This window comes from Alexandromys fortis, unplaced genomic scaffold (assembly GCF_014885135.2).
Source record: "Alexandromys fortis isolate MF-2015 unplaced genomic scaffold, M_Fortis_MF-2015_v1.1 scaffold_37, whole genome shotgun sequence".
Classification (NCBI taxonomy): Eukaryota; Metazoa; Chordata; class Mammalia; order Rodentia; family Cricetidae; genus Alexandromys; species Alexandromys fortis.
Window position 1 is genome coordinate 3,881,409 of NW_026067914.1, and position 12,405 is coordinate 3,893,813.

At 39.8% G+C, this 12,405-nt stretch overlaps 1 protein-coding gene across 2 annotated transcripts in view; it reads left to right on the forward strand.

Annotated features, from left to right (window-relative positions):
• Nucleotides 1-12,405, forward strand: part of Nup155 (nucleoporin 155) — a 48,925-nt gene that overhangs the window by 32,371 nt on the left and 4,149 nt on the right. For both annotated transcript variants that reach the window (XM_050139053.1, XM_050139054.1), the window contains 11 exons: nt 488-679; nt 1,607-1,745; nt 2,462-2,597; nt 3,825-3,978; nt 4,149-4,253; nt 4,853-5,007; nt 6,461-6,590; nt 7,219-7,332; nt 8,789-8,909; nt 9,338-9,448; nt 11,311-11,447. In XM_050139053.1, the coding sequence (XP_049995010.1) occupies nt 488-679; nt 1,607-1,745; nt 2,462-2,597; nt 3,825-3,978; nt 4,149-4,253; nt 4,853-5,007; nt 6,461-6,590; nt 7,219-7,332; nt 8,789-8,909; nt 9,338-9,448; nt 11,311-11,447 (1,494 nt within the window). The remainder of the gene's footprint in view (nt 1-487; nt 680-1,606; nt 1,746-2,461; nt 2,598-3,824; nt 3,979-4,148; nt 4,254-4,852; nt 5,008-6,460; nt 6,591-7,218; nt 7,333-8,788; nt 8,910-9,337; nt 9,449-11,310; nt 11,448-12,405) is intronic.

A 12,405-nucleotide genomic window follows, 5' to 3' on the forward strand; every position in this document is an offset into this window, starting at 1 on the left:
AGCACTGACTCTGCCTTGGCTCGATTTTTCTCATATATAAAGTCGCAGGTTTGAATTAGACCTACTGAAGGTTACCTCCAACTTTTATGTGTTTTATTGCAATTCTTTGCAGAGCTGTATATCAATGGTTTAGTGTATTTTCTTTGTCAGTGCTGGGAATTGAACCATGACCTTATGACTAAGCTGTGCACTCAGCCCTATTTTCTCATTCAGATTAGAGTCTGCTGGTATGTAAGGTATCTTTTCTTTTTAATGAAATCTAAGCTTTGTGGCTCATGCCTGTAATCCCAACATTTGGGTATTCTGCCAGCCAGGTCTTTATAATAAGCTCCAGGCCAGCTAGTGCTACCTAGTAAGACCCTGTCTCAAAAGCGAAAGCAACAACGAACAAATAAAAAAGAAAAAAGAAAGAAAAAGAAGTTTCAATTTGTGAGTATTTCTATTTAGTATTTCTATGGTTTTGATGAAAGGCTTTCTCTCACTCTAGGAATTCCAGGAGCAGCTAAAGATCACCACCTTTAAGGATCTGGTGATCAGAGACAAAGAGCTCACTGGTGCATTAATTGCTTCTCTTATCAGCTGCTACATCAGAGACAATGCAGCTGTGGATGGCATTAGTTTACACCTGCAGGACATCTGCCCGCTTCTGTATAGCACAGATGATGCAGTTTGTTCTAAGGTGAGGTGCTTCACTGTTGTTTTCTTGAGTGTTTTTATAGATGAGTGTCATTGTGGTGAAGGGTTTGGAGAACTCGTGGTTTTCCGTATATGACCTCAGGGCTATCTCTTAATATGTTCCGGTCTTAGAATCCTCAACTAAGAGGGGATTGAAATACATGATTTCTTAAAAACACATATATGCTCTTTAAGTGTTATATATAGAAAAATCTTTGACAGTAGTTTTAGGCAATGTTTTAAAAGTCCAAGGTCATAGGGCTGGAGAGATGAATCTGTGATTAAAAGCACTGACTGCTCTTCCAGCGGACCAGGTTCAGTTTCTAGCACTCACGCGGCAGCTCACAACTGTCTTTTAATACCAGTTCCGGGGGATCTGACACCCTGTTCTGACACCCATGGGCATCAGGAACATGCATGCTGCACATACATACATGCAAGCAAAACACCCATACACATAAATTTAAAAAAAGACAAAGGTTAGGGATTAAGGAAAATAACCTAATTTAGAAATTAAGAAAATTTATTCACTAAGAAATTTGTTTTCTTCATAGAAAGTAAGGAAAGTCATTAAGACTTTTAGTAAATCTGGAGTGAATCAAAGTTAATGAGGCAATTCTTATTGATCCTTCCCTGCAGGTGAAAAAAAATAACTAAGTGTCACATGATGAACTGCCTGCTGACCAGTAATGTACTGACTAGGCAAGAGCATTCCCAGACAGAACTGTCTGACTTAACATACTTGGCAGAGGAATTAAGACTAGCTAGGATTTTTTTGGTCAAAAACTTTTCTTCCTACAATTAAGAAGTAAGTTTGTAGAGTTTTTATCTCAAATAATAATATACCACATGTAAATTTAGACAGACTAAAAAGACAGCATCATCTGCCTACTTGATTTTGTCCCTTTGTAAGCTTTTGTCATCTCTCTAGGCAAATGAGCTTCTTCAGCGATCCCGACAAGTTCAAAATAAGAGTGAAAAAGAAAGAATGTTAAGGGAATCTCTGAAGGAATATCAAAAAATCAGCAACCAAGTCGACCTCCCCAGTGTCTGTGCTCAGTATAGGCAAGGTGAGAAGCAAGCTGCTCTTTGTATCCTTTTCTCAACTCGGCACGATTGCCATACAGCAGGGTGAGAGTGTCTTCCCAAATTCGGATCTTCTGGCAGCCATGGCCGAGGATACTTTGAATTGTGTAGATTTTCTTTTCTTGTCTTTGGAGATCCAAAGTAACACCTGAACGTGTGCGGCAAGTGCTTATTTATGTTTGAGACAGTCTCACATCTGACTCACGCTGGCCTTGAGTGCCCTGTAGCCAAGGGTAGTCTTGAGCACCTCTCAAGCATGAGATTAGACACACCTCCTCTGTTTCTGGCTATTAATACAGACTTTTTGATTTTGAAATTTTTGTCATTGTCAAATTATACCACTGAGTTTCACTTACTTTTAACATGCCTAAAATTTTTTGACTAATCTTAAAAGTAAGAACTGCGACTGTTAGCAAAGATTTGAATCATGGTTTGTTCTCTCTGAAACTACTTTCTGTTAATTTTATATATAAAGGTTCTTTTGAAGAAGGGGGATCCATTAATAGCTGCCTTCCACACATTAGCTCCCCCCCCCCATTTTTTTTTTTATAAGAAAACGCATCAGCACCTTTGTGATGCTGTCTTCAGAATAGCAAACATTTACTAGAAATACAACTTTCTGGTTCCCTTGTGTGCCTGCTAAGGAAAAGCACTGACAGCTTAGTAGTAAGCTCTAAGCATTGGCTTTTCTCTCCATCAGTGCGCTTTTATGAGGGTGTGGTGGAACTCTCTCTTACTGCTGCTGAGAAAAAAGATCCTCAGGGTCTTGGACTCCATTTCTATAAGCATGGAGAACCAGAAGAAGATGTTGTTGGTCTTCAGACTTTCCAAGAGAGGTAAGTTCTTGAGCCTTGGCTGATTGTCGGGTTTTATGAGATAGGTCTTTTTATATAAAATTTTGATTGATAATATAGAAAAGGAACAGCCAGGTAGTGGTGGCGCACGCCTTTAATCCCAGCACTGGGAGGCAGAGGCACGCACATCTCTGTTCAAGGCCAGCCTGGTCTACAGAGCTAGTTCCAGGACAGGCTCCAAAGCTACAGATAAACCCTGTCTTGAAAAACCAAAATAATAATAATAAATAGGGAAGGAACACTTCAAGTGTAACCCTTATAAAATTTAATTATGTTCTTACTTTAAAAGAACTGGTTTTTTATCAAGTCCTGAATGAGGATTATAATTTCTGTTCTAGAGATAAAATCTCAGTCTTACAAAAATTGAAAAAGCACAAGTATTTTGTGTATTTCTGCGTGTGATATGCACATACGGATGTCCACACTTGGAAGCCAGGGAAAGATATCATGTGACCTGTTTTCTGTCAGTCTCCACAGAACTCCTTTGCAGGGTTTCTCACTGAAGCTGGAGTTGGGCTGGCAGATGGCAGGTGCCAGCAGTCCTTGGGCCACTCAGTGCTGGAGTTACTGCTCTGGACATGGCCACCCCTGCTTTTTGGCACAAGTCTGTAAATCTAAATACACGTCCTCAGGCTTGCATAGCAAGCTCCTTTTCATCTGCTGAGCTGCCATTGGCCTTACAAGCGGTTTTTAGTGTGTTTTTGTTCTGTGACAGTCTCACTGTGTTTCCCTGGGAAACTGGAAATGTATGTAAACCAGTCTGTACTCGAACTCTGATCTTCCCTGTTCCCAAATACTAGGACTGAAGGCATGTATCACCATACCTGTCTTTTATAAATGATTTTTGACCAGCTGTGGGGGTTTTATTTATCTATTTTTTTCTTTTGAAACTTTATTATATTTTTTGATATTCAGAGTTGAGAATAAAACTGGCTTCCTTTCCTTTCCAGTTTCTGGTTTGAGGCAAAAACATTGTTGTTTTTTATAGTTTTGCCCTTCTACATTTAACCAAATTTTTTGAAAAGTATATTGGAGTTTTTGCGGGAGCGATAGAGGATACAGGGTGCTTTTGTTTGGCTTAGGAGGTTTTTTTCCTTTGAATTTAATTTTATATCAGGTATATAAGTGTTTTGCTTGATTGATTGGCACAGGGTCTTATATGTCCTGGGCTCGCCTAAGATGAGAAGTAATGGACCCTTTCTTTTTCAGATTAAACAGTTACAAGTGCATCACAGACACTCTTCAGGAACTGGTGAATCAGAGTAAGGCTGCTCCTCAGTCTCCTAGTGTACCCAAAAAACCCGGTCCTCCGGTGTTGTCATCAGATCCCAACATGCTGAGCAATGAAGAAGCAGGGCATCATGTAAGGGACAGGATGGAATGCATGCATTCTGGAAGTGGGGTGTGTTGGAAGGGGAGGAGCGCTGACACTTACCCTTGACCTGTTTTCTCACCAGAAGTTTGGGGGCGATGTGTTATATCCAGCAAGAACGCCTTTAACCCTCCTAATCTTCACTGTTTGGTTTATTTTAGTTTGAACAAATGCTTAAATTGGCTCAGCGATCGAAGGATGAGCTCTTTAGTATTGCTCTGTATAACTGGCTAATACAAGCTGACCTTGCAGATAAACTACTACAGGTAAAACTAGTGTTTGTAAATAAGTTTATATTAACTTATATTTCCAAGTAACATAACAATAGTTCTTGTAGATATAGAAAATTGGTTTTTCATCCTATATATAACAGTAAGTGTTATTGTAAAGCTAAGAATATAATTTCTTTTTCTATGGAGCAAAATAGACTGTTGCCTTAATGTTGTTTAGAGGCTGATTTGAACAGTAGCGTTGTGGGTAGGAGTCTCCAGGTTAGTATTTAGGCTCTGCTCTTAGGTCCCAGGGTGACTTCTTTTCAAGTATCAGTGTTCTTTGATTTATAAACTTGAGACCTGGGGTTTGATAGTGCCAAGGGTGCCTTTTGGTCTCAGAGCCAGTAACCGTGTTCTCAGTGTTCATTAAAAGATTTAGAATTTTATACTGAATTTTTTATTAGGGTGTTATAGAAAGTTCTTCATTAATTACTTCAATGAAAATCATTTGTAATGAGAAAATGATTTCACCTCTTGATGTTGGTTTCGGTTTTACTTATTTTCATAAAAGAAGGCATGCCCAAAATGCACTGTTTTCTACTTTCAAAGCACATAGGTGATCACAACATTCTTTGTGTAACTACAACCTGTAGATTGCCTCTCCATTTCTGGAGCCACATCTAGTCCGAATGGCCAAAGTGGATCAGAATAGAGTTCGCTACATGGATTTACTCTGGAGATACTATGAGAAGAACAGAAGTTTCAGCAGTGCTGCTCGTGTGCTATCCAAACTGGCTGACATGCACAGGTATGGTCTCTAGGACAGAGCTGAGTGTGCAGTTACGTCCATTGGAACCCAGGAAGGCCAGCCTAGGCAACATAGTGAGCTCTTCCGACTGTGAGGGTAGCTCACTGCTAGTGCACATGCTTAGCACAGTCTCCAGTGGCCTCCCCCTGAAGACAAAGCTGAGAGTTCAGTTATGGCCGGTAGGAAGACTGAGTCTGTCTAGGGGCTCGGGCCTGACAGGGGTGATGTGGTGTCCAAAGCTTGCTTGACTCCCTTCCCTCTGTAATCACTCAATTCTACAAGTTCCCTCACATACAAAGTATAAACTGACCTTCTTAATTTTTGGTATAATAAAAGACAACTTTCAATAGAGCTCTTTGTTAATTTGTTCCTTTTGTAATTAAGAATTAGCATTAATAGCCCAGGGGTGGTGGCAAGGGCCGATAGTCCCAGCACTCAGGAGGCTGAAGACAGGCAGATCTCTATGACTTCTAGGCCATGCTGGTCTACAAGAGCTAGTTCCAGGGCAGCCAGGGCTGATACACAGAGAAACCCTGTCTCAAAAAAGAACAAAGCGAAACAATAACAGATGAGCTGTTTTGCACTATTATTTAACTGTAAGTGTTCTCCCTTAAGAGATCGGCTAGTTGTCCTGTCAATCCTCTACCCATGAGTCTAGCCCACAGGAAAGCTAATTCTCCTGAAGATGTGCTAGGGACAGGGAGGAAGAATTAATTATTCCCTTAATGAGACAATCCACTTATCCTTGAAGAAGCCCCTGCTTTGGTACCGTCTATTTTCCCAGAGCTTTGATCTCCCGGATGCTCTGAACGTCATCCCTCTTTTCTCTGGCTGGCATCCAGGCCACACAGATCCATTTCCTTTGCCCCTGCCTGCCCGCCCCTCATGTGACTGCTTACTGGTAAAGTTGTTTCTCTGTTTCTCCTCTTCATCTTCCTCCTCCAGGCTGCTGCCATGGTTTACAGCTTACATGCCCTGATAAAATGGTCTCCAAGTTCTTTGTATTCCTCTTAAAATTCCTTTATTAATGAAACCAAAAATGTAAAATAAAAATAAAAAAAACTCCTATTTTCCCCAGTAGCATGCTTTCCAATGTGGTATACCCTAGTGGTAATAAAAAAAAATAGGATTTTAGGTTTTTTATATAAACATCAGTATTTGTTGTCTAACATGATAGCACACAGCTATAATTCCAGCACCTGGAGTTGGAGACAGGGTGATTGATGCATGTTCCAGGCCAGTCAGGGTCTCCATAGTGAGAACTTTTCTTTTAAAAAGAAAAGAAAAATTAGATCTATTTTTTTTTTTAAAAAAAAAAAAAACTGATAATTTTTTTAATTTAAATTAGTTAATTATTGTGTTCTGGTCTGAAAATAGTATGTCTTACTTGATATATTTGAATCTTCAGATCTTAAGAAACAACATAGCTAAAATTATGGATTTCCTCCCCCAGCACAGAAATTTCGCTTCAACAGCGACTAGAATACATTGCTCGAGCCATTCTTAGTGCTAAAAGTTCCACTGCCATTTCATCAATAGCTGCAGATGGTGAATTCCTTCATGAATTAGAAGAGAAAATGGAAGTAAGTAATATAACACTTAGCCTGTGTCATGTAGAATAGTACCACAGTTACACCACTGTCTCCTTTCCCCCCATGAATTGGAGTTCTGTAGTCCTTATTAATTCTAAATGCTTCTGTTCGTATATGTTTATTGTCGTGTTTGGATATTAATCTTTTGGAAACCATGTTGGGACATAGAGGCATAATTTGGGAGATTTTCCCATAGCATATATCTAGTTCTTGCTTTGTTTAACATTCCCACTGTTCAGCAGCCATTGGGTTGCATGGCATTCATTGTTCATTCTGGGATGACCTAATGAGTAAATGAAAGGAGTAGACCGAACTGCTTGGCTATGATTGTCTATGACATGCCGGACTTCCTTTCTCCTTCCTGGAGTGAACTCATGTCACATGGCGTCCATGGTCTAGAAAGTTTTCTGCCTGTGATGATTGAGTTACTCATGGCAGTTACGTTGGACAGCTCATTTCCTGTGGCATTAGTTACACTGAGAGGACAGTCTCTTTCAATTAAGTCTGTATTAGTACACTATCTTCACTTTAGCAAACTTAAACTTTTAGACATCATTTCTTCCAGTACCTGTTGAATATTATACAGATATGAATACATTGCATTTTCTGTTGAAACTAGGTCGCTAGGATCCAACTTCAGATACAAGAGACACTACAAAGGCAGTACTCCCATCATTCCTCAGTGCAGGATGCTATTTCTCAGCTGGATTCTGAGCTGATGGACATCACTAAGGTAATAAAACACCACCGAGAGTCCTATAATCGTCATCTTGTTTTTAGAAATCCCTGTTGGTTTTTTTATGTCATTTTCTTCATGGGAAAGTAAGAAAGTTCCCTTTGGCAGCTTGTCACTGGACTGATAAGTTTTTGCTGCTGCACACAACTCTTTGTATGACTCCTAGAAAAGGTAGAGCTGCTCCTGCCAAGCCAGTCACCATGACATCCTTGTTAACCTCGTGTTAGAGTTCTGTTAAAGCCAGCAGGGTTTTCTTTTGTTGTGTTTTGTGGTTGTAGTTTTAATTTGGTATTTTGAGACAAGGTTGTAGATGGAAGTTTCTGTCCCACCCAGTCCCACAGCCATTCAGTCCCAAATAAACACACAGAGGCTTATATTAATTATAAACTGGTTGACCTATTGCTCAGGCTTATTACTAACCAGCTCTTATAACTTAAATTAACCCATAATTCTTATCTGTGTTTAGCCACGTGACTTTGTACTTTTTCTCGGTAAGGCGTTCTCATCTTGCTTTCCCGGCTGGCTGGCTCGTGACTGAGTCTCTACCTTTCCTCTTCCCAGAATTCTCCTAGTCTGGCCTTCCTGCCTATACTTCCTGCCTGGCCAATCAGTGTTTTATTATACCAATACGAGTGACAAATGCATTTTGTCACTTTACCGTGTACAAGAGCATTATCCCAAAGCACAAGGTCTCACTCTGGAACCCTGCTGGTGTTGAACTTGTGGTCCTTCTGCCTCTGTCCTTGCTTCCCATGTGCTGGCATTACAGGCATAGGCCATCGCACCCAGCTTATTTGTAGCCTTATTGTTTACTTTTCTTTAACTTTCCAAACTCTTTGGCCCTGAACTGTTCTTGCAGTTCCTTCTTCTAGACATTCCTGTGTATAGTTCCAAGCCTCTGTAACACCTTGAGGTGCATTGTTCTCATGGTTCTTAACCTGATTGATTTAGAGGACACTTGTTCTAGGATGTTGATTGAGCAGCATCCTCCTCCTAGCTAAGAAATAACGCATGTGTCTTCTGAGACCTGTTTGAGGGTACTTATGGAGACCCTTTCTCAAAAGAAAAGTGCCAAAGCTGAAATTTTGAGCCCTAGTGCAACATTGCAATTGGAAAATTCCACAAGTGACTTTTTATGATAAATCATCATCAAAACACCCAGTGTTATTAAAAATTTTGTATAAAATTTCCCTTGGTCTATAAAAGTGTACATGAAACATGTGAATGTCACATTTAAACTTGGATCCTATTCCCAGTGTATCTCATGTGTATATGTACATATTTTAAAATATTTGTTCTTAAGAATTTTGTATGATGGCTACTCAACTTGCATCATATTTTATGATATTTAGATAAAATATTTGATTATTTGTAATCGAAATATTTACTTCACTATTAATCTATGAACACTGACCTATAGTTGAATGTATAATTTTTGGATTTCTTTCCACAGCTTTATGGGGAATTTGCTGACCCGTTTAAACTTGCAGAGTGTAAACTTGCAATCATTCATTGTGCTGGGTATTCAGATCCCATATTGGTACATACACTTTGGCAGGATATCATAGAGAAAGGTAAGTGTCCCCGTTATAGGAACGTTACCCCATGTTTCTTAGTGATCCTGAACAATAGAAGCTGCTAGCCATAGCTAATGTATCTAGGCTTTATGGAAATGTGCTATATTTGCCAACTAGAAAGGATGTAGAGTATGTGATTACAGTGAGAAGGTACAGAGTGTGTCCCTGGTGAATATGTGGGAGCATGCTCAGGGAAAGTGTATATAGTGCATTTGATGTATACCACCTCATAATTACCTTAAACATGTCCCTCAAAATCTTGTAACTAGTACTATAGTGAGATACATATAGACACTCACAGAAGCACAGAATCTGCTAATTACAATTGCAAGTATCAGTCCTGAAGTTGAAGGTATTAAGTAGCCAGTGAAACATTTCACATTAAAAACAGTCAGTTGTGATTTCTATTGACATGTCTCTTCCAGAACTGAATGACAGCGTAACATTGAGTTCATCAGATCGAATGCATGCTCTCAGCCTCAAGCTTGTCCTCCTTGGCAAAATCTATGCCGGCACACCTCGATTCTTTCCTCTAGGTAAGCCGTAACCTTGCTATCTTACTTCCTGTTAATGTTCCCCACTGGAAAACTTCATTGCCTTTAGAGCAGATTATAGAGTTTCTTTTTGCCATTCAGAAAGAATCCCTGAAGAATAACAGAACTTGATAGTTGACTGTAAAATTTTTAATTATGTTAACTCTGAGTTGTGGCTGTCAGAGTAGCACAGGTTTGGTGACTGAATAAGCCACGCAGAGTTCAGACAATCCAAAGTTCAGTCCCAGCACTCGAGAGGCAAGACAGGCATCCCTCTGGGTTACATAGTGAGATCCTGACTTTGGAAGGAAAAGGAAGAAATGTTAAATAGTAAATTCCAAAATGCCACGGTGGCATATACCTTTAGTCCTAGCACTCATAGGCAGACTTATCTCTGTGAGTTCAATTGCTGTTTTTTTGTTGTTGTTGTCTTTTGTTTTTTTGTTTGTTTTTTGTTTTGTGGTACCTCTGGTCTGTGGACATTTAATGTTGGTTGTTTTTAATATCATAATTAACAAATGTGGTTAAAGATTATTTATAATAAGATGATAATGACTGTTAAGAATGAATACATATTGAGCCAGGTGTTTTGGCACTTGCCTATAATCCCAGCAATTGGGAGGATGGGACAGAAGTACCAAGCATTTAACTAAGTAAATACATGGATTAAAAACGTTTTGCCTGGCAAAGGCGGCGCACACCTTTAATCCCAGTACTCAGGAGGCAGAGGCAGGCGGATCTCTGTGACTAATAGGCCAGCCTGGTCTACAGAGCGAGTTCTAGGACAGGCTTCAAGCTATACAAAGAAACCTTGTCTGAAAAGAAAAGGGGAAAAACATAATATTTTCAAGTTGGGGTGTAGTAGTCCTCTCTCACAGGTTGTGGATACACACATGTCTTATAGAGGTGTGGCAGTTATCAAGTCCTGTCCAGTAGTGGAATTATTATCCACCATCTTTTGGATTTCATAATTTTCTGCTAATATCCTTAATAAGTGTGCAGTGTAATGGTTTTAACACAAACCTGTGTATGTGTAACATGACCCAGTCTACTTTAGAGATTTTCATCATCCCCAAAGCAACCCCGTACTTAATAGCTAACACTTCCTAGTCTTTCCTCCCCTTCAGTGTTAGCAACTACAGGTTTACTTTCTGTCTCCAGTTTGCATGTAGATATTTTACTTTCATTTATTTGTTTGAAGTTATTTGGTATTGGGTTTTTTCCCCCCTGGGCATTATACCCAAGTCTTGTACATACAAGGAGCATGTTTGTTGTTTTTTGTTTAGAGGCAGAGAGTAGGTCTTATGCACATTGATAAACGTGAATGTGAAGGTCAGGAAACTTCACTAACCATGACTTAGCTTTGTTTGTTTGGAGATTGGAGAGGTCCTAGTAAGCTAGGCTGGTTAGTCAGCAAGCCCCAAGAATCCACCTGTCTCTGGCTCTCCACTGCTGGGATTACAAGCCTATATCACCACATCTGGCTTTTTTTTTTATGCTATCAAATTTAGTTTTGATACTTTAAAGGCAACCATTTTCCCAAATGGCATAGCTCCTAGCCCCAAGATGTGTTTGGAGTTCTTTTTCAGATAGCTACTAGAAACTGCTCATTTAATAAGAAAACAGTTGAGCAGTTTGCTGAATCAAGGGTTAAAGTTCCATATTTCTGGGGCTAGATGCTGGTTAGCAGTAAGAGCCCTTCGTGCTCTTACAGAGGACCTGAATACAGTTCTCATCACCCACATGTTTGTAATGGCAGCTCTAGATGTGATACCTTCTGCCTGCGCTGACACCGGGTAACACATGGTGTTTATATGTATGTGCAGGCAAAACACTCATCTGAATTTCTGACTTTTTCTTTTCAGATTTTATTGTGCAGTTCTTAGAGCAGCAGGTTTGTACTTTAAACTGGGATGTTGGCTTTGTGATACAAACCATGAATGAAATCGGAGTGCCTTTACCTAGACTACTGGAAGTTTACGATCAGCTCTTCAAGTCACGGGTAAGAAAATCAGAACGATCTTCCCTGAGTTTCCTGAGATACAGAGTGAGGTATTTTGATTCTGTATTTATAGATATCTTATCGTTTAAGCTACATGTTTTCAGTGGAGATTGGCTTCAACTGTGCAAGTAAAATAAACTTGGGACTCTTAATCGAGGGTTACTTTGTTTTGGAATACTTGTTTGTAATATTGGTAAACATAATTAACTGGGCAGTGATGACACAGACCTGTGATCCCAGCACTTGGGAGACAGAGGCAAGTGGATCTCTGAGTTTGAGGCCAGCCTGGTCTACAGAGCAAGTTCTAGGTCAGCCAGAGCTGTTACACAGAGGAACACTGTCTGAAAAAAAAAGAAACAATACCATAATTATATGTATTTACTAGTGTATTAATAGATAAACCAAAGTATGGAATTATTTCTGGGGATCAAATCCTAGGGCCTTGCACATGATTGACAAGTGTTCTGCTCCACCATGAAACTGTGATCCCCAGCCTACTTGTTTTAAGCAAGCAAAATTGACAGCACATTTATTCATGTAACCTCATTTTGTAAAAATCTTTTGAGGGAATAGGGAGATCTCAACCTAGAAGTAAAGTGCTTCTAGCCCAAGTTTGATCTGCAGAACCCATATAAAAAAAGGGCAGTGGTGTATATTTGTATTCCCAGTCCTGGGGAGAGAGACACAGGTGTGTCCTGGGGCCTTCAAGTTAAGGTGGACACCTGCCGAGCAACAACATCCTAGGCTGTTCTTTTCTCTTGCCTCCATGTGTTTCCCTGCCCCATCCTGCCCCATATGTATTGTGTGTGTGTGTGAGAGAGAGAGAGAGAAAGAGAGAGAGAGAGAGAGAGAGAGAGAGAGAGAGAGAGAGAGAGAGAGAGAGAGAGAACACAATAGTAGCATCTTTCAGTGCTTTTTGGTTTCCTGAGACAGGGTTTTACTTTGTAGTATAGGCTGG